This window comes from Alosa alosa, chromosome 24, assembly GCF_017589495.1.
Source record: "Alosa alosa isolate M-15738 ecotype Scorff River chromosome 24, AALO_Geno_1.1, whole genome shotgun sequence".
Taxonomy (NCBI): Eukaryota; Metazoa; Chordata; class Actinopteri; order Clupeiformes; family Clupeidae; genus Alosa; species Alosa alosa.
This window is the reverse complement of record NC_063212.1, coordinates 3,494,955-3,515,515: the sequence shown is the minus strand read 5'-3', so window position 1 is coordinate 3,515,515 and position 20,561 is coordinate 3,494,955. Positions and strand designations below refer to the sequence as shown.

General features: G+C 40.3%; 1 protein-coding gene across 1 annotated transcript in view; it reads right to left on the bottom strand.

Annotated features, from left to right (window-relative positions):
• The window catches only part of LOC125289589 (fatty-acid amide hydrolase 2-A-like), a 34,943-nt gene extending 16,780 nt beyond the window's left edge, over positions 1-18,163 (bottom strand). Inside the window, exons 1-4 of the mRNA XM_048236520.1 lie at positions 17,963-18,163; positions 13,531-13,613; positions 3,695-3,834; positions 948-1,157 (exon numbers count right to left, since the gene is read on the bottom strand). Coding sequence (XP_048092477.1) covers positions 948-1,157; positions 3,695-3,834; positions 13,531-13,613; positions 17,963-18,151 — 622 coding nt within the window. The 5' untranslated portion in view covers positions 18,152-18,163. The remainder of the gene's footprint in view (positions 1-947; positions 1,158-3,694; positions 3,835-13,530; positions 13,614-17,962) is intronic.
• Positions 18,164-20,561: the final 2,398 nt, after the last annotated feature.

The following is a 20,561-nucleotide window of genomic DNA, read 5'->3' as shown; positions in this document are numbered from 1 at the left end:
TTAATTAATTAAACTATTTGTTAAAAAAAATGCCCCCCTCCCCCTTTTGGTGCTTCCCTACTTTCTAGTTGCAGTGCAATAAGTAGATGCCACATATTGGGACATATTCACAGGAATCCCTAGAAATGGAATATTCATGTTGTTTTATCCAATATTAGTTGTGCAGATGTATAGTCCATCTTATACACACCCATTGAAGCAACAAAGAAAATGCACAAAAAAAAGGACTTTTGTGTAATTATTCCATATTTTGTGAACCCATGACATACAATCCAAATAGTCTACAAGATACCTCAGAGTGTTACCTTTCATTTGAGACGAGGATTATGCTTCTACACCAAGAGGTTGCCACACAGTAAGCATTTTATTGTCAATATGCTTTTTGGGAACCCAAAAGTCCTATGGGGAGTTTTCATAGGGCATTTTACAAAACGCTTGAGCAAATAATGGTCCAAAGCACTCTTTTTTATTCTATATTGATCTACTTTTGCACACAGCTTCACAAGACCTGGTGCTAGGGCTCAATTGTGTTTCAAAGTCATCTCAAGTGACCTAGAGGGCTGAAATGTGGTCAGTTCAGAGGTACTTGTTATCCGGCAGAAATATAAAACAGTATTCTAGCCTCTGTACCTCTGTGCCAGTACTTCCCACTTTTCCCACTGTACTTAGCTATTCTGATTGTTCCCTAAGAAACTACAAGGTCCCAACTTTCTAAAGAGACCAAGCATTTGATGGTAGGCCAAACTAGGTGGGAACAGTGGCCTCTGAAGTAGGCACAGTGCAATTTCGAGGGGGAAATGTCTAAAAATGCCCATCCCATATGAAGTTAGACCCTACAACAATATCTTAACTGGAGAAATAGGCTATTTCCTGAAGGAACTATCAGTGCTTCATATTGTTTGTGGATGTGTGTGTGTGTGTGTGTGTGTGTGTGTGCACACACTCACCTGAGCTCCCTCCAGCTGTGCGGTCCAGGCTGTAGGGGTTTCTGGTGAGTCCGTAAAGGCGGTTGTGGCTCTCGCTCCACATGCAGAGCTCCGGGGTGTTGGTGACCCCCAGAGGAATTGCCCCTGCCCGCTTCAGGTAGCTCACAACTGGCGCATCCACACTGGCCAACAACTTTGCCCTGGACACCAGGCCAGCGGAGTTTGGCATTCCTAAGAGGGAATGGGTGGAGGAGGTACAGCACACTGCAAGGTAAACAGTGACTAACACGTGCAACTTACGCATCCTTGAGTTTTTAATGTGTTTAAGCAAACAAAGCAAACGCATGCATGCCTGCAAATAGCCGTGTTCTTGGCCAGTAAATTTATTTTAGACTCTAAGAAAGGGAGCTCAAACTCTCTCCTTAATTGATTTGAGGTTATAGTTTGAATAGACTCATTGATAAGCAGTTTCATTAAGACCACACAACTTGGCGCTTATTTTCAAAGGGCAAATGGCAGTGTAGTATGGTTTTGTAATGAATGTATTTATAGTAGCATGTTAATGAATGTAATGAATGTATTTATAGTAGCATATATTAAATTCATTCACTGTGTCAATGGGTTCACCTTTAATGAGAATGTCTGCATGTAGTGTCTGTGTCTGTTTTGGTGAAGAATATCCCTTTTGTCTTGCTAATATTCAAGGTATGGAAGGATTGATCAAGGCACTCAGTCACACCTTCCATAGTTTTAGTCAGTTTCCCAGCTGCTAGCTGAGCTGGCTTTGCATGTGTGTATAAGACTGTGTCATCCGCATACAGTTTTACCTCTACTCCATGACAGTGCTGTGGAAGGTCAATACTAGAGGCTGAACAGCAAGGAGCCTGATTGATCTGATTGTAGCCATTTATTATCCTTTCAGGTTTATTGGAAAAAGATCAAATCTACATGAATTTTGTGTGATCCTTGTTGGACCTTTTATTAGCTGTTCTAAGTGGTATTACAGTGGTTTTTAGTTTTTTTTCTTGTTGCTTTATCTTCAGTTTAGGTTGAAATCACCCATGAGGATTAACTGTTTGCTGTGATTACACTCTTTCAGAATATCATTGAATTGATCGTAAAATGTATCCTTTGCAGTAGGGGGTCTGTAAAAACCTATGGTGGTGAACGACATTTGTTGGGAAAAGACCATTTTCAGAACAACATACTCTAGTGTGTTCACTGCTTTGAAAATAATTGCGTTCAAATTTGATGTCATTGGCTCCCTATAGCCAGAATTACATTTAAATTGGCCCAAATGGCCTATAAGACACCTCCTGGATCTGCTCTCTGCTTCCTCAATTCTATGATCAAGCTGTACATCCTCAACCGCCCACTGTGGTCTTCTGATAAAGCATCTGTTGTGCAACCAGCCATATGTGCTAGATCAAGAGGGGTCTGAAGGTGTATCTGTTCAGCATGCATTTAGTTAATTAAGCGTTTATTTGGAGTTATGGTTTGTACATTATAGTATTCTAATAGTTTATTATAGTAGTTATAGCTATAGTAGTCATTAGGCTATTGATTGACAAAATTAAATGAAAATAAAATAAAAATTAAATTAAACTGACTTGACTAAAAGAATGTGTGGTTGTAAAATCATTACAACTAGTGTTCTAGAACTCTGCCAACATCACCATTTCGAATCTTGGAATTTAGAGAGCTGTCCAGCCGTACAACCGTACTGTGTGCAGGTTGGCAGCCAGAGGTCCAAGTGCTTCGTCTATTTCAGAAACAGCACTTGGTGCTCCAAAAAGTATCACTTCTGTTTTTGCTGTTGTTTAGGTGTAGAAAGTTTCTTGCCATCCAAGATTTAATTTCACCCAAGCAGTCAAACAGTTTTGATAGTGCAGATGCTATTGGGTGAAATGGAGAGGTCCAGTTGTGTCATAACAGTGATATTGAATGTTGTATTTCTCTAAAATTGAACAAAGGGGAAGCATATACAGTGAAAATAAAAGATGGCCTAGGATGGAACCTTCAGGGACGCCACACCTGATGGAGGCAGATAGGTAGGAACAGTAAGGCGGTGTAAAAGAATGGTGTGGTTGATCGTGTCGAACACTGCACTGAGGTCAAGCAGGACTAAAATAGCACAAGAGCCAGAGTCAATACAGAGCAGAATGTCATTTAGAACTTTCAGCAGGGTTGATTCTGTGCTATGCAAGGCTCTAAAACCAGACCGGAATGTCATGAATGCTGTAACATATTATAACATAAATGGCTCAATCGAAGATGATCTGCATGAATATATAATCAACCAGAAAAAGTCAGAATGTGAGATTGTTAAAGCTCATTAATTGTATGAAACGATTAGCCATTGCAGCATTGAAAAACTTCACAGCTGCTAACCATCATCCTCCACAACCATGAGGATCTAATAGAACACGGTGAGAATGAGGCAATGTGGAAATGCATGTATTTTCCTATGGCAAACACTAGGCTGACAATACAGCGGAGTTGTTGTGGGGAGGAGTTATGTTAGGCAGCTGTTGGTGGAAGCTGGGTACAGATGTGTGTGTCTGCATATCTATCTCTGTTGTAGAAGGTATGTGTGTGTGTGTGTCTGTGTGTGTGTGTGTGTGTGTGTGTGTGTGTGTGTGAGAGAGAGAGAGTTTAAAACATTTAAGTGTGTATCTGTGTGTGTGAATGTATGCTAGTGTGTTTGTATGTGAGTGAGTGTGTGTGTGTGTGTGTGTGTGTGTGTGTGTGTGTGTGTGTGTGTGTACCCTGCACGGCGAAAGACTCCTTCACGGAGAGTGGGACCCCGAGCAGAGGGAGTCGTTCAGCCAGGGCCTCCTCTCCTCCTTCAGTCTCTTCCTCTATCAGTCTGTCTACCTGAGCAGCCTCCTGCAGAGCAGCAGAGAACCTGGGAGGGAAGGAGGGAGGGAGAGACAGAGAGACAGAGAGAGGGAGGGAGAGAGAGAGACAGAGAGAGAGAGAGTCTGCTTGTCTGTCTCTGGTTAAAAATCCAGTCACATGTAAAAACTGGCCATACAATGGTGGTACAAATCCAGTCACATGTAAAAATTAGTCGTATAGTGGTGCCTATTGATAGTCCATTAATATTTGCACTAGCAGGGTTAGCGGTACAGTATAGCTGGCTCGTGTGGACTGTTTCAGGAGTTGAGGGAGCTAGTGGATGATTGACAACATATGTTTTGATGGGCTTTGTGTAGCTGTGCCCATATTTTTATTCTTATATCTAAACACATTTGGTCTGTTTAATATGTATATGGAGAGAGGAGTTGAAAGGGGCTAGTGGAGGACTCACCACATTTGTTTTGATGTGCTTTGTGTAGACAAATAAAGCTACAGTAGCTGTAATCCATGTTCCTTTGGGTCATCTTTATGTAAAGGAACACACCAATATTTTGGGAAATTAGCTTATTCACCGTCTCCCCCAGAGTGAGATAAGAGGATACCCTTCTTGTCTTGTGTGCATGTAGTAACTTAGTTTGAAGCACCCACTGTTAAAGGTCTCATTCACTGAGAAACCGTTTAATACTTGTTACTTTCAAAATACTATAGCTCACTCCAAGTTGCATATGCATGCTACACGTGAAAATGATCTTCTACCCCCATTGCCCGCATTAGCCAATGAAAGAAAATACCCGGAAAAACAAGCGAATCATAAAGAGCCCTTCCCAATGAGGCCGAAGGGAAACTGATTATTCATGGCCTCGCCCACCTTGACCTGTGACCGCCTACAGGAAGACTGGAAGATTTTGTGGCTAGGGGATTGTCTCTCTGCAGCTAGTAGGAGTTAACAGCAAGTTGCTAACATGGCGAGGAAAAAAATGCGTGCCTGTGTTATTTGTGGCAATAACACATCAATGTTGCATGTCTTGCCTTAGAAACATGAGTTGAGGAAGAAATGGTTGGATTTATCGTTGGAACACCACCACCGAAGTAGTGCAACATTAGTTCTGTGTTCCAATCATTTCGACCACAGTCACTGCCTACAGTTAGAAAGTGGTTTTGCATCGATGTTCTGAAAACCTGGTTCTGTACTGTCATGATGATCGACCACCAGCTCACAGGCTGTAAGTACAAACAAACTTTTCCACCTAGCGTCTGTTACAAAATAGCATGTTCATATTCTTCCGTTAGCATGCATGAAAGGGGTACAAGCTAGGCTTAGGCTAGCCTATATTACAGGAAGCTACACCAGGCGCGTAACTGAAGTGTTCTGTTAAGCGGCGTGTAAAATCAGAGAATGTCTAATAGGAAGGGCTCTGGTAAAATCCATTAGAGGAATGGTCTATTTTTCCCGAGCGTAGCCTACAGGCCACTAAACCGTCAGGTGTAGCTACTTCCATTGATTAGGCCTATTGGAAGCTAATTGTTGCAGTACATACTTGTGAGCGGAATGCTTCAGTTATGTGCCTGGTGTAGCTACACTCATAAAAACTGACCACACTACCCAGAGATTTAGCTTGTTGAACCTATAATCTTCTAACCTAAGTGTTAAACCACAAATAATAATATTAGCAACAATATCTTATGCTCAACTAAATGCGGGTATTGTTCTAGTCTAAACAGGAAATCAAAAACACAATACCCGTGCACTATTAGGCTAAGTTGCTATCACTAGAGCTCAGGTATTTACACTTCAGTCTAATTTATGTCTTCTTGCCATTATTACATTGACCTTTGTAGGCCTACAATGATGTTTTGTTTGATTACTTGCTGTTTTACTTAGTGTTTTGTATGTCTTCCAGAGCACATCCTCATGTCAGGCTACACAGCTTTCTAGCCTACATTAGGTCATCGTTAGAAGCAAAAAGGTTTGTGATCTAACTTTTTATTGTTGTGTTAGTTTCTAGAAGTCTTTTTTCTAGTAGGCTAATACAGGTTCTTATGTGCTCGTCAATGTTTGGGAAAGTAAATTCATGGATTTCTTCAGGTCACTTTCCATAGGTGTATAAAATCAAGCACCTTGATTATGAATGTAGACTGCATGGTGCTTGATTAATACACCTGTGTAAAATGGACCTGATGAAACCATGAGTTACATAACAGAATAGAATTGATATTACCGAATGTCTTCTTGTGGGTGTGCTACTTAGTAAATCATACACCTTACCACAGTCACTAAAATATTTTTGTTTCCATTGTGCCAGTACAGTTTTGTGAGATAGTGAATGTCCTGTGTACTATTAGTATCTTGTAACTTGACAGTAATACACATTTATTTACTTTAGGTACCCAAACAGAATACTTCATGAAAAGTATGAGTATTGATACAAGCACTTCGGATACACCATGGGCATGGGGCCTGCTACCTCTACTGCCATCAAGCCTGTTCATCCAAGGCCAGCTAGAAGACCTCGGATTGATCAAGAGGAGGAGGAGGATGAAAGCGACATCTCCCACAATAACACCTGATGGCTCCACCTATGGCCAAAGCGCAATCAAGAGCAATGTAATAGAATCATCACAGCCAGCGAATGTGTTTTGTGTGTTGTCCCTTCGGATCCCCAGGACAATACAAGCCCGAAACAACAACTCGGACCTTTTTCCTAAATCATCCCAGCACCATCTTACAAAGGATCTGTAGGCCAGATGTCTGCATCGTCTGGCAAAAAGAGGACATTGTTAATTCTGTGCATAGTTTGGATGTTCTTGTTTTTGTGTTTGCATTATTTTAATAGACTGCAATATTACTATTTGTCAGTGTTTCACGGACCACCTAGCAAAAAAAAAAAAAACAGTAGACCTACTTCAACAGACACAATAGGCCTTCTCACGGAACCACCTTGCTTGTTGTCTTTGCACCTTGCTTATGGTGTCAGAGGATTCATATGATTTAAACTGGCATAGGTTACATCAGTGTTGCAGAACTGTTTGGATTTACATACAAGTTGGTTCAATATTGCAAACAACTCATCTATTATATTTTACCACATCTACTTGTGGAACACTTGAGAGAGCTTGCGGACCACACTTTGAGTACCACTGCTGTATGTAAATATAATAAAGTTATTTATTGAAAATTGACCTGTTTTGTATATTTGTTTTAGGAGTTTCATCAGTTTTTGTCCCTTTTTAAGCTAAAGGTTTATCTTACCCTTCATATCTTCTGTCTCACAGAGGGCCATAGTTGTCATAATCGAATGTTTAGTGCATTTTGAAGGGGAGTACATTATGCTAAGGCAGACTGGTTCTAATCCTGGGTACAGGGTCATACAGACAACAGGGGTACTGGTGTTGCCCATTTTTCTAACCATGAGCAATCCCCTTGAAAAAAAATTAGTATAGGAATCTTATAGTATTTGGGACAAAATATTATAGTAATCTTATAGGAATAATTGGGACATACTGTAAAAGTACTACTAATAACTATAATATCCTGTAACCACTATAGTTTTCTATAGTAGTCTTATAGTACCTATAGTATGTCCAAATACTATAGTATTCCTATAAGATTGCTGTAATATTTAGTCCCAAAATACTATAGTAGGCTACTTTTTCTGTCATACGAGACATAAAACAACTTGAGTAGGCTAACCTCTGCCATTGTCAGGCTATCAAAGCCATAGTTCTCATTACCGGGAGAAGTCTTGCAGCACACATTCTCTGCTTCTGTAGGCATTCTGGTACAATTCCAGCAAAAATATAGCTAGGTAGGCGTGTTTGCATTTAGATCTACAATATATATATATTGGGCTATGACCAAGTGGTCTTTCAATGATAGTTATCTAGCTATTCCGATAGCATTAGCAGGCTAGGTCAGTGGCTGAACTGCATTTACAAGGATACAAGGATACAAGGAAGTTTATTGTCACATGCATATAGTTACTGGAAGTAAGAAATGCAGTGAAATTATGTCTGGTGTCAGCCTATTTGTGCATTAATGGGGTAAAAAGTGCAGTAGAAGAGGGGTTTAGTAGATTAAGTGGCAAGGGCTGCATAAAGGTGGGGAGGATTGGGATTGGGCAGGGGGGCACCAACAAGGAGCACCAAGAGCAACAGGGCAAGCAAAAACTCCCCTTACCAAGGAAGAAACCTTGGGCAGATCCACAGCTCAAGGGGCTAACAACTGCCAGGGGTCTTGGTGTGTGTGTTGGGGGGGATGACAGGGGAGATGGGATAGTGTGCTGTGTATGTGGGGGAGAGAGGGCAGTGTGCAATATGTGTGTTGGAGAAAGCTTCCTCATGAGACAATGTGCTGTGTATTGGGGGCAGTGTGCTGTAATGTTGGGGATGTGTGTTGGAGAAGCTTCCTGATGAAATAATGTGCTGTGTATGTAGGGGGCAGGGACTTACTATTGCAAGCAAGTACTGTATGTAATGTATGTAGTGATGACACAGTGAAGATGTGTGTGTGGGGGGAGAGGAGTGGAGCAGTGACTGTGTGTGTGTGTGTGTAAGTAGTGTGGAATTGGGTAGGTGGGGGCAGTGTGCTGTAAGTATGTAGAAAGGATGTGTGTTGGAGAAGATCCAAAGAAGACAATGTGCTGTGTATGTGGGGGAGCAGTGTGCAACACAAGTATGTAGAAAGAGGCTTATAGTAGCAAACAGTGTACTGTATGTATGTGAAGTGATGACAGTGATGATGTAAAGTGTGTGTGTTGAGAGAGAGGTCAAGGGACTTACTATTACAACAAATTACTATATGTAATGTATGTGAGTAATGACAGTGAAAGATATGTGTGGGGCGGAAGTGGAGCAGTGACTGTGTGTGTATGTGTATGTGTGTGTGTGTAAGGTAAGGGGCAGTGTGCTGTAAAGTATGTAGAAAGGATGTGTGTTGGAGAAAGATCCTGAAAGACAATAATGCTGTGTTTGTGGGGGGGGGGGGGGGGGGGCAGTGTGCAACAAATATGTAGAAGAGTGCTGTATGTATGTGAAGTGATGACAGTGATGATGTAAGTGTGTGTGTTGGGGGATGGGGGTGGGGTGGGGTGGGGTGGGGGCAGAAAACTGGAAGCAATCAAGGACATGGGTAGATGGAGGAGAAATCAAAATAATAAATAAAAAGTGTACAAAGTTGGAGAAAGTCAGATATGTGTGTGTGTGTGTGTGTGTTTTGGCGTGTGATGAAATAAGAAAAAAAATAAATAAAAGGTCTGTAGCATAGGGGAGAGGGATGTAAAAGTGCTAAAGAATCTTGTAGGTGTGTGTGGGGGGGGGGGGGGGGGGTCATGGAGTGCTGAGTGAATGAGTGCAAAGTCAGTATAGTGTGAGTTCAGAGTTGGGAAATGTTTGAGAGTGCTGAGGAGTGAATGTGTGCAAAGTCAGTACAGTGTGAGTACAGAGTTAGGATGGCCTGGGGATAAAAACTTCTCCTGAGTCTCTCAGTTCTGGCTTTGTGACTACATAGGCGTCTTCTTGATTTCAGCGGTAGGAATAATCCATTGTTAGGATGAGAAGAGTCCTTCAGAATCTTTTTGGGCTCTTAGGAGTACTCTTTAGGGTGCTTACCTGTGTTGTGAAGTAAAATATCTACTAGGAAGATTGCAAAGACTTTTGACTGTGTAAAAAGAAATAGGTCTTTATTTTAAAGCGTTTCAACTGTTTATTACTTGAAAGCAAGATGACGATTGTCACAAACGTTTACCTCTTTCAGGAGAAATTTTTTAAGCTGACAGGCAATATTTACCATTCTATTAAACCAAGCGTTCACCGACCAAGCGATCAGGAGGCGGTTCTTCTTCCTACGAATATTAGGATCAAACACATGAAGTTGTATCTCCGAAGACATTTTGTGCAACAGTTTTGACTCGAGTTTTAGCCAGGTTTTAGCACTGTAAAGTTGAATATGGAGCATAGCACCGGCAGAATCGGATGAGGAGGCACTGGAGGAAGCGTCACAGTACTGTTAGCCAATCAGAGGTGAATTCATTAGCATGTCATTAATATTCATGACTAGAGGCGAAATCCAGTCGTTCCTCCCCTCCCACCTTCCCCACCAAACTAGAACAGCATGAAACAGATGCAGGACAGCATTTTTTTCACCAAAACCAGCTCACAGGGCATTCATCAATACTACAGACCACTGCAAAATTAATGAAAAAACGATGAGATGAGATCTTTAACATAGCTTAGCATAGCTCATTGATGTGGGCAGTTCCACCTAGCCTTTTCCCCAAAAGTGACAAAAGCACTTAAACATCGTTCTATTTACATGTTGTGACTGGTATAACTACAATGTGTACACATTTTAATGTAAAATGCAACACAGCGATTTTCTAAGCATATACAAGCTTGGAACTACATTCTCTTTCAGGCGAAACACTGCTACTGCAGCTTTTCAGGTGCTGTGTGCAAATCACTCTACCAAAGTAGCAGTGCTTTTCCTGAATGAGAACATAGTTCCAAGTTTGCATATGCTCATAAAATTGCATATTTGTAGCCTATATGTTGTCATAAGATGTAAATGGGAAAGTTCAACAAGTAAATGTTGGAGTTCTTTTATCACTTTTGGGTGCTATAGGCTAGTTGGATCTGCCACAGAGATGAGAAGGGGGTAACACTTTATAATAACTACACACAATTCATCATTTATTAAGCCTTTGTTACTTATTAGTTAATGGTTTGTTCATCATTAGTAATTTCTAATTTATCATCAGTAAAGCATTTGTTCACACAGTTATAAATATATATATATATATACAGGATACATATTTTATAAACCACTTTCTAATACTATAATTCATAATTAACTCAGGAGTTACAAGTGGTTAGTTAATGATATTTTGTGAGCTCATCTAAAGTGAGGACATTTTATGCCTTGCAACACATTTACAAATGAGTTATAAAGTTTACACTTGCATTTATTAATTTAGCCGATACTTTCACCCAAAGCGACTTACACATGTCAATGAAATTAAAGGGCAAGGCCAAATTGGTGGATGCCGGGGTTTGAACCCCCAACTTTATAGGTTACTGCATGTTAACCCGGCTCCCTATCCACTACACTACCTCTGCCCAGTGGTATTACAACAGTCAATTCAAAAATATAATATAGATACGTATGTGTGTTTACTATGAACAAACCTTTTTTAACTGTGTGTAAACATGATTTACAGATGAGAATTAATGTAGGAATAATGCTTTACAAACGAAGAATACAGCATTTAATAATAGTTTACAGCTGTTTAATGACAGTGTGTAGTAGAAGAAAACAGAAACTCTTGCATAGTTGTGGGGGTTTCTATCCAGGCCAAGGTAGTGTAGTGGATAAGGAGCTGGACCATCATGCAGTAGCTTGAAAAGTTGGGGGTTCGATTCCTGGCTTTCCCTGTTGTTTCAATGTGTACGTCGCTTGTCTGCTAAATGAATGTATGTGAATGTAATCTTTACAACTCATTTGAAAATGTAGTATAAGTAAGTATAAGTATACGTATATATAATCTTTTAATCCTGTGAGGGAAATTTGATCTCTGCATTTAACCCAATCCGTGAATTAGTGAAACACACACAGCACAGCACACAGTGAAGTGAAGCACACACTAATCCCGGCGCAGTGAGCTGCCTGCTACAACAGCGGCGCTCGGGGAGCAGTGAGGGGTTAGGTGCCTTGCTCAAGGGCACTTCAGCCGTGGCCCACTGTTCGGGGCTCGAACTGGCAACCCTCCGGTTACAAGTCCAGATGCTATGTGTTGAAAGGCATAGAAAGTCCTCACATTAGATAAACTCACAAATATACAGTGGGCATCGCTTTCAAATGGCCACTTCAGTCACGCATTACGAGGCGTGAAGCTGCGTGAAGCTTTAGTACCACTTTCAGCCACTGTGCGTCGCTCTGCCACTGTACATCACTCTGCCTGCCGCCCCTTCTGAAAAAGCTCGATTTACCTCGATTTAGGCTACTTGGGTATGGCTTAAGGCTTGACTACACGGTGGTAACGGAAATCGAAATTTGCTGTCTATATTATTGTCAGTGTTGGGTTAACGCAACTACGCAAATCAAAACAGTGGTGTGATAATTAAGCAAGTAGAGAAATAACTGTTCAGAATTAATCTAGCCTTGGGTAGGCTTCTGCGACGTTTTTAACAGGCTACGCTATAGAGGCTTAGACAACTATGACCCATGTTTTAGTTTCGTAAATTAATTTGCCCTACTTCTTGACTGCAATGTAGTCAATTGACTGCTTGACATGTCATTTTTATTTTTCTGTGCAATAAACAAATACATCTGCTTTATGCCGCAGAATTACATTCATATTTACATATACTGTATACTAAATGTGTTGTAAGGCATAGAAAGTCCTCACTTTAGATAAGCTCACAAAATATCATTAACTAATCACTTGTAACTCCTGAGTTAATCATGAATTATAGTATTAGGAAGTGGTTAAAATATGTATTCTCACCCTAACTAATCATTAGTGCATGTGTATGTAACAACTGTTTATACTAGAAATTTTACTTCATCAACAAAGTATTATTGCATAATTTATTAAGTATTAACAATAATTCATAAACATATTTTAGATATAGGCTTATTTACTATGAGCAAACCATTTATAACTGTGTGTATACTTTATTTATGAGAATTAACATAGGAACAATGCTTTACAAATGATGAACAAAGCATTTTGTAATAGTTTGCAACTGGTTTATAATAAGAAAATGATTTCATTATAAGTGGTTGTTTCATTACTTATTAAGTATAAATCATGTACTTACAAACATATTTTTTGGATAGGCTTATTTACTATGAACCATTTATAATTGTGTGAACAAATGCTTTACTGATGATAAATTATGTATGAACAAGAAATTACTAATGATGAACAAACCATTAACTAATAAGTAACAAAGGCTTAATAAATGATGAAATGTGTGTAGTTATTATAAAGTGTTACCGAGAAGGGTATGCATCATTTTATCTTACTCTGACAGAGACAGCGAATAAGCTAATTGGAATGATTCTAGACCGCACCTTTTTAGCAGCAATCTGGTTTTGAGGCAGGGATGATTATATGCCATCACTTTGTGCTCACTTTTTTGATGGATTGAGGTCTGGACTCTGGCTGGGTAACTCTAAAATATTGATATTGTTCTCTGTTAACCATTTATTGCCTTGTTTGGCTGTATGTTTTGGATCATTGTGTGGTTTAATGGTCCAATCGGCAGACTGCCTGATCTAATGTAGCCCCTTGTTTTAGTGTTACCGTTTACTTTGAGAAGAAAACTGAGGCCCCAAAGTGCACCAGAAAGAGATCCAAGTCCTCTTTCATATGAACAATGAACAATGTGAATACAAAATGAACAAATGAGTCCTTTTTGTTTTGGTCAACTTTTTGGTCCACTTTTTCTGTACTGAGTTCAGTTCTTTTAAAAATGTCTATAGATGTGAAAACACCCTACACTCATTTGGTTGAATTGAAAGAGAGAGAGAGAGAGAGAGAGAGAGAGAGAGAGAGACAGAGAGAGAGATGCTTTAATGACATTTCCTGGAATTGGGAAACAGCTGATACCTGTGGATGGCTACCTGGGCTGTGGATGTTAAGCGATGTTGTGATCAACTTGTTCCACTGCCATATATGCTGCAACACACATGCACAGCCACACACACACACATGCACACACACATAAAAATGGGCCTGACCTGTCCTTGACCATGGCATTGAGTAGAGGGTTAACCTCCTGGATTCGGTCTATGTAAGCCTGGACCACTTCAACACTTGACACCTGCACACAATATAAATAACACAATCTGTCTGTAATGCAAGAAGATGCCATTATCTGATACACACATACAGTAGCACACACTACTGCTGCCAACATAGCAATAGGGCTGGGACCGTTTGCAAATTGCTGCCAGGGCTAGTCTAGCAACTCTCCGTTGGCTTGTGAGCTCCAGAAATCGAAACTTAATCAGGCATTGAAATCGTGTATAGAGTCGTTTGGTGGGCTTAACATAATGATTAATGGCAGAGTTGCAACGGTTTGGCTTGAATTCCCTGCTACTTGAAAACAAATATCCTATTGCGTCCTATTGCATGTAGAGGGAATTTGAAAGACAACTGATTATCCCGCCCCTCGGACTGAGCACTGCGAACGGTGAGTGCCCAGACCCTACATTTTAATGTGGGTCTGGCTCGCCAGGCTAGTTCTTAACCTATTTCTTTACCTCTCTCTTAACGTTATTGCACGATTCCCGACACGTTCGTACGCTAAGTAGGCCTATGTCTTCTGTAAGTCACACGTTCGTAAGGTTGGTCTGCGGCCGGTTCCCCGATAACGCTCACTCTTAGCGCGCTAAGAAGACTCAAAAGATATATCTTACCAAAGTTGTTTATGTTCCTAAGTGTGTTCCCCGAAGTGTCCCTTAGGAAGCTTCTTAACACGCTGCCTCCTACGTTCGACGTTACAAAGGCGCTGTCCCAAGTGAAGGTGCTGAATTAGTTGACATCGATTGCTCAGGAATCGATTTTCTACTTCACGTGAAGGTGCATGACGGCGTTAAGAAACACAACACGTTCTATGCAAATGAAACATTCCTCAAATTATTCCAGTAACATTTATTTTAACATAGTTTAAGTTATCAGTAAAATATAAACTATTAACTAAATTATCAAATTGTCAGTAACATGTTCACACGATATGTTGTGACGGGTAGACTAACCGGGTAGGCCTATCCCTCGCTAATCATCCACCCTCCTTATCCCGTTGTGCCACTTGTGCCGCTTCTTGACATGGATTTAACAACTTCTTAAAATTATGTAATACACTTTTATATTAATGGTAAGGTACCTTACAATTATAATTGATTGTCAAGGAGCTGCAGTTACTTTTGTTTAATGTGGTATTGATAGATAGATAGATAGATAGATACTTTATTGATCCCCAGGGGAAATTCAAGGTTCAAATTAAAAAAAAGATTGCCATTGGTTAATGTTTTCAATAAAAAGCAACCTATCTACAATGAACAGAGAGAGATTTACATACAGTATGGTGGGGAAGCAACATAAAAAAAGGACACCAAGCTTCTCGTCAGAAGAACTTGACGTTTTGCTGGGCGAGGTGAGCTTGCACAAGGTGACACCGTTTTCCAGCTTTCGGAATAACTTGTGCAACAACAGCAAAAAAGAGCTATGGAGCGACATGGACTACACGGCGTTTTTTATTTAATGCAAGGACACGTTGGATCGCTGCCATAGGCCTAGTTGGTCGCTCACTGGACACCACCATGCTTGCCCATTTATAGATCTTAGCCATTTAGAGGCAAATTCTTTGCCAGCTTTTAATGATCAAAAGTGATTGCCAATTTGAACGCTTTAATGAAATTACTAAATAGCCTAGGCTAATTACCACCATATTAGTTCTGATACCAAATAAAGTAAACTTCATAAATAGGCCTGCATCCATTGCGAACATATTTTATTATTAGTCATAAAATGTCCATAACATAAAATCATCGTTGAGCCACAACATTGTCAACAGACTGTCGGTCTACCATAGTTTGACTTGTAGGCTACTGTGCTGCGCTGATTTCTAAAGACTGCTGCACAGTGGCGATCTGTCACTGTCTCCTCAAACTAGCGTCTTGAGAGCTCAAACAATGTTATTTCGATTTCCACTTGCACGACGGGCAAAATAAATTATTCACTTCGAAAGAGTGTTTTTGTATGTATATGTTATTATTGCTTATTCACAGAAAGGTTTATGTTTTTGACATCCCTATTTAGGAGTCGGAACTAGTGCCATTCATTCCACTCTAGTCCTATGGGTGACGTCAAGCGAAATAATTTCACTTTTAAGCGGAAAGTGAATGGAATGCCTGCCAACTAACCATAAGAACGGGTTAAGCTTTTATTTATTGTTGCAACAAACCTGAAAAGCATCCCGGGAAGGCAAGCACCTGCATTTGAATTAATGTATGTTAGGGAGACATGACAAAAAGGGGCTAAGGGATTGGCGAAAATATTCAGGCCATAGACAGTCCTAAAAAAAAAGGCCGAGGCCCATCTGGTCTTATGATTCATCTTAGTTAACTATAGAATCTTTGGCCGAGGCCCATCTTTATGCAAATGATTCCGTTGAACGCGAGGCGACTCTCCAATGAAAGGACGAGGTTGTAGGTCCTTTGTTCTACCACAACGGTGCCTGTGAAACTTTGGTTCCGCTTACAAGACAAATAATGTTTTAACAATCTCTTCCACAACCACCTAGTAGTCCATAAAACAAACGAAACTAGGATTTGGATGAATATATTGACTGTTGGTGTTTCTGGTGAGGATTTGAGATTGCATTGAGTAGTTTAAATAAAACAAGATTTCCAAATGGGTTGTTTAGGCTATTAATGTGTTGTATACTGTTAAGTACATGCCTAAAATGGTGGTCCATTTGTGGAAAAACACTAAAGATACGTTAAAACGAACTGAGTATGAGCTGGTAACTGACATTTTAAACAAAACGCCCACATACGACTGAACTTGGGGAGGCAGCGCGACATCTATGCGACACACGACAAAATGAAGTGTCGTGCAAGTGGATCGGTACCGTATGGGTGACGTCAAGCGACTTTAACGCCCCCGCAAAGCATTCCGGGAAGGCAGCGCTGCATTTGAAAATATGTCGCGCGTCAAAAAGCTGGGCAAAGCCCATCTTTATGCAAATGAATCCGTTGAACGCGAGGCGACTCTCCAATGAAAGGACGAGGTTGTAGGTCCTTTGTTCTACCACAACGGTGCCTGTGAAACTTTGGTTCTGCTTACAAGACAAATAATGTTTTAACGATCTCTTCCACGACCACCTAGTAGTCCATAAAACAAACAGTCAATATATTCAATTTGGATGAATATATTGACTGTTGGTGTTTCTGGGGAGGATTTGAGATTGCATTGAGTAGTTTAAATAAAACAAGATTTCCAAATGGCTTGCATAGTTTGTTTAGGCTATTAATGTGTTGTATACTGTTAAGTACATGCCTAAAAATGTGGTCCATTTGTGGAAAAGCACTTAAGATACGTTAAAACGAACTGAGTATGATCTGGTAACTGACATTTTAAACGACTGAACTTGGGGAGGCAGCGCGACATCTATGCGACACGACAAAAATGAAGTGTCGTGCAAGTGGATCGGTACCGTAATAAGAGAGTGCTTACGAACGTGTGACCTACAGAAGATATACTTAGCGTACGAACGTGTCGGGAATCGTGCCATAACGTTAAGAGAGAGGTAAAGGAATAGGTTAAGAACTACTTAGCGATAAGAACGTTTTGGGGAACCGGCCCCAGGTTGAAGCCTGAAAATATTGTAAACAAAATAGCTTAATTGTCTAGTTTTATAGTCTGTTGGACTGTTGAGTTTCCCCACATGTGTTTAAGTTTCAAAGTAACGAATAATTTTTATCCTTAGGACAGGCCCGTTTGAGTCTTGGAAAAAGCTTTTCCATTTAGCCTACATCCGGATTTAGCTGATAAGAATTTAGCAGTCAACTTGAATGCAACAGTTGTGAATAAATTCGCGCAGTGTGCTAATGCTGACCGGATTTAATAGCAATTTAGTCAGTCTTGTACGATTGTGAATGTTTGGATTAACTGTGAGGGATGTGTCCATTGAGAGGGGGGAGCACGGGGCAAGGACTCAAGGAGAATCTGTATAGATAGTGCACATAGCTCAACAATATGACATTATTATTTAGCCTATTTACTTATGTATCAGGCCTAAGGCAGGAGGTGTGTGTTGTTTTTAATTATCGAACTTTCTATCACGTAGGCTATTTTTTAATTGATATTGATTACATGTCTATCGTATATGTATATGTATATCATTATCGTTTTATCGCCCAGCCCTACAATCATTAAGCCAGAGTTCAAAGTGAAAATAGGTAGCCTAACTGATTCTCTACATCCCTCACTCTACATCATAGCAGACTACACACAACACTTTAAGGAAGGTCACAGCCATATAGTTACAAAGACTAGGCTACAAATCTTAAACATTGGTTAAATAATCTGTCACTGGCCTCCCTCTCTTTCCATTTCGATGAGAATTCTGTTTAAAAAAAAAAAAAAAAAAAAACTCATGCAAACCTCTCTCTGGCGAATTTTCTTTGCAAGTTGCGTTGCAGACAGCTTCAGCAGCGGGTTGGTGACTGGAGGAACTTTGGTAGATGATCCAGCGGTCGGTCTTGGACTCAACAACCAAAATAAACCATACAACATTGACATGACAGCGCTCATAAACCATACTTGCAATCGTTCGAGGAGGGAGAGGGCCATAATGTCGATTTGTAAACTTCGCTCTGACGCGTGAAGTCAGCAAAAGCACCACATCTGCACCTGCACCTGCACCCGGACCTTCTCCTGCTCAGGTTAAACTGTCTAGAGTCTCTAGACTGTTCGTGCGCAGTGACGCAGGCTATAAATGTCATAGATCAAGTGGACAGATGACCGCAGTGCCCTTCCGTGGTTCTCCGTTCAGTCCACACAAAATGTAGCAACTAAACATTTGATTCATCCAGAGGTTCCAAAACTGTGAGGCGCGCCTCCCCTGGTGGGCGCCAAATAATTTGAGGTGAGGCGCGGAAGGTTGATTCAAAAAAGAAGGAAAAACGTTTATTTCATTTTAGAACTATCCATGTTCTATCATGTTTTCAATGATTATGTAATTGTCAACATTCTAAAATCTAAATAAATCATAGAAGAGATGTATACTAAATCTTATGGATAGTGGAAAATATTATTGATCCCTATCCTGTGTGAGAATGTATTGTGCCAAACTTCATAACGCCAGCCGAGCGCCAGCAAGTTACCAGTGAATGGTTAGCCCAAGAATTCTCATCGGCAAATAAAAATTCCACTGGAGCTCCAAGCGGATTTGTAGGCCTACACGCAGCCTTACAACACTGTTTACAGCTCTTCGAGTCACGGTAAAATGTAATTTTATTTGTATAGAAATGAATATTAAGTGACAAATATAGCCTACGTAAGATAGCTAACTTAAAATGGACAGATTTGTCACAATCGCTGCACGGCCCGAGCCTGATATGGGCAACAAAGCCAAACATCGAAAATATGATGAAATCATATGATGAATCAGTGACAATAACTCAAAGACAAACAATCCGAATGGATGATTTATTTAGAAATGTAAACTGGGTAGCATTTTAACCTTTTAAGTTATTTAACACCATCACCACCACACTTGGTGAGTTTCATCACAGTTGAATAATTTTGTATTCACGTGAAACTGGTGTGTGCACAACCTCTATCAATGTAAATACAAAAAAAAAGTAAAAATAAAAAATCAGGTTGTCACATTAATACTATTAATACTAGTGCTTGTGTGAGTGCTTGCGTTTCTTTAGGAATCCGCCGCCTTGGTTTGTATAGAAATGAATATTAAGTGACACATATACGTAAGATAGCTAACTTAAAATGGACAGATTTGTCACAATCGCTGCACGGCCCGAGCCTGATATGGGCAACAAAGCCAAACATCGAAAATATGATGAAAACTCATTGCATTGCATAGTATCGATTTAAGTGGCGTAACTGAAGTGAATATCATTATTTGAAAATGATTGACGGGGAGGAGAGAGGGGGGGCGCGGAGGTGTCACTGTTTTCAGAGGGGAGGCCCACACCAATCATCATCTTCTAATGTATCCTTATGTTGAGATGTCCATTCTCTTTGCCCTAGGCTATCATTTGTGCGCGAAGCATGTTTCAATTAAGACAATACACAAGCTATTTTTTATTGTTGTAATATTGAATGATTTCATGAATAAATTGTAGATTACGGCTGGCGGCGCCACTGACCAAGGCCACAGTAGCCTGTGAACCTCTGATTTTCAAAGGGAAATCACGGCGAACGCAAGGGCAACTCTTCTCTTCAATTTCCCTTCAAAATTACTTTTTATTGTCTGAAGACATCTATCGCAAGAATCTAACATTCTAACAGCAACAGCAAAGCAAATGCAAGCTAACCAAAGTGCAGTCGGTTCTCCCGCCATGGTTTTTGAAATCACACACCTGCTGTATCTGAAGCCCCACGCACACATAATAAGGCCTACGACTATCACTCTACACGCCCCCTGTTACACGTCACCATTTAATTTACTATAGCTGATCCTGACTTCTGGCTCCCCAAAATGCCGCATCATGTGAATAGATCAGCAGGCCGGCCAATTTTCACCTCGCTTTCAGACACAAAAAGACGGCAAAAATACATCTCCTCTTCCCGCAAATTTAGCGGGATCTCTGTGTGAAAAGGCCTATTGATTGAGTTTGGGAACCCACAATCTAAACAGTCGTGCACTGAACTCCCTGTTGACCAAAAAGGTCATTCATTCTTAGGTTAGGCTACATTTTCAAATAATAGTCAGAGCCTGATGGAATTGGTGTAAATGTGTTTGTTGTGTTTGTGTTTTCAGCTTTTCCTGCGTTTATGAATGACATGATTGCCTTTCCATACAGCTGGTTTTAAACTTTATAATGATAAGCAGCCTATAGGTATAATCAATGTAAATGGCTAGGCAAAACTCTCTTCATGGGAAGGCAGCAAGCTTGCGAGTAGCCATGTCCATGGGCACAAATACATCAAAATGTATTTCCAAATAAAATACCAAATACCCACCTTAAAAATGTATCAAAATAAGCTACAAAATACAGCAGCCAAAACATGTATC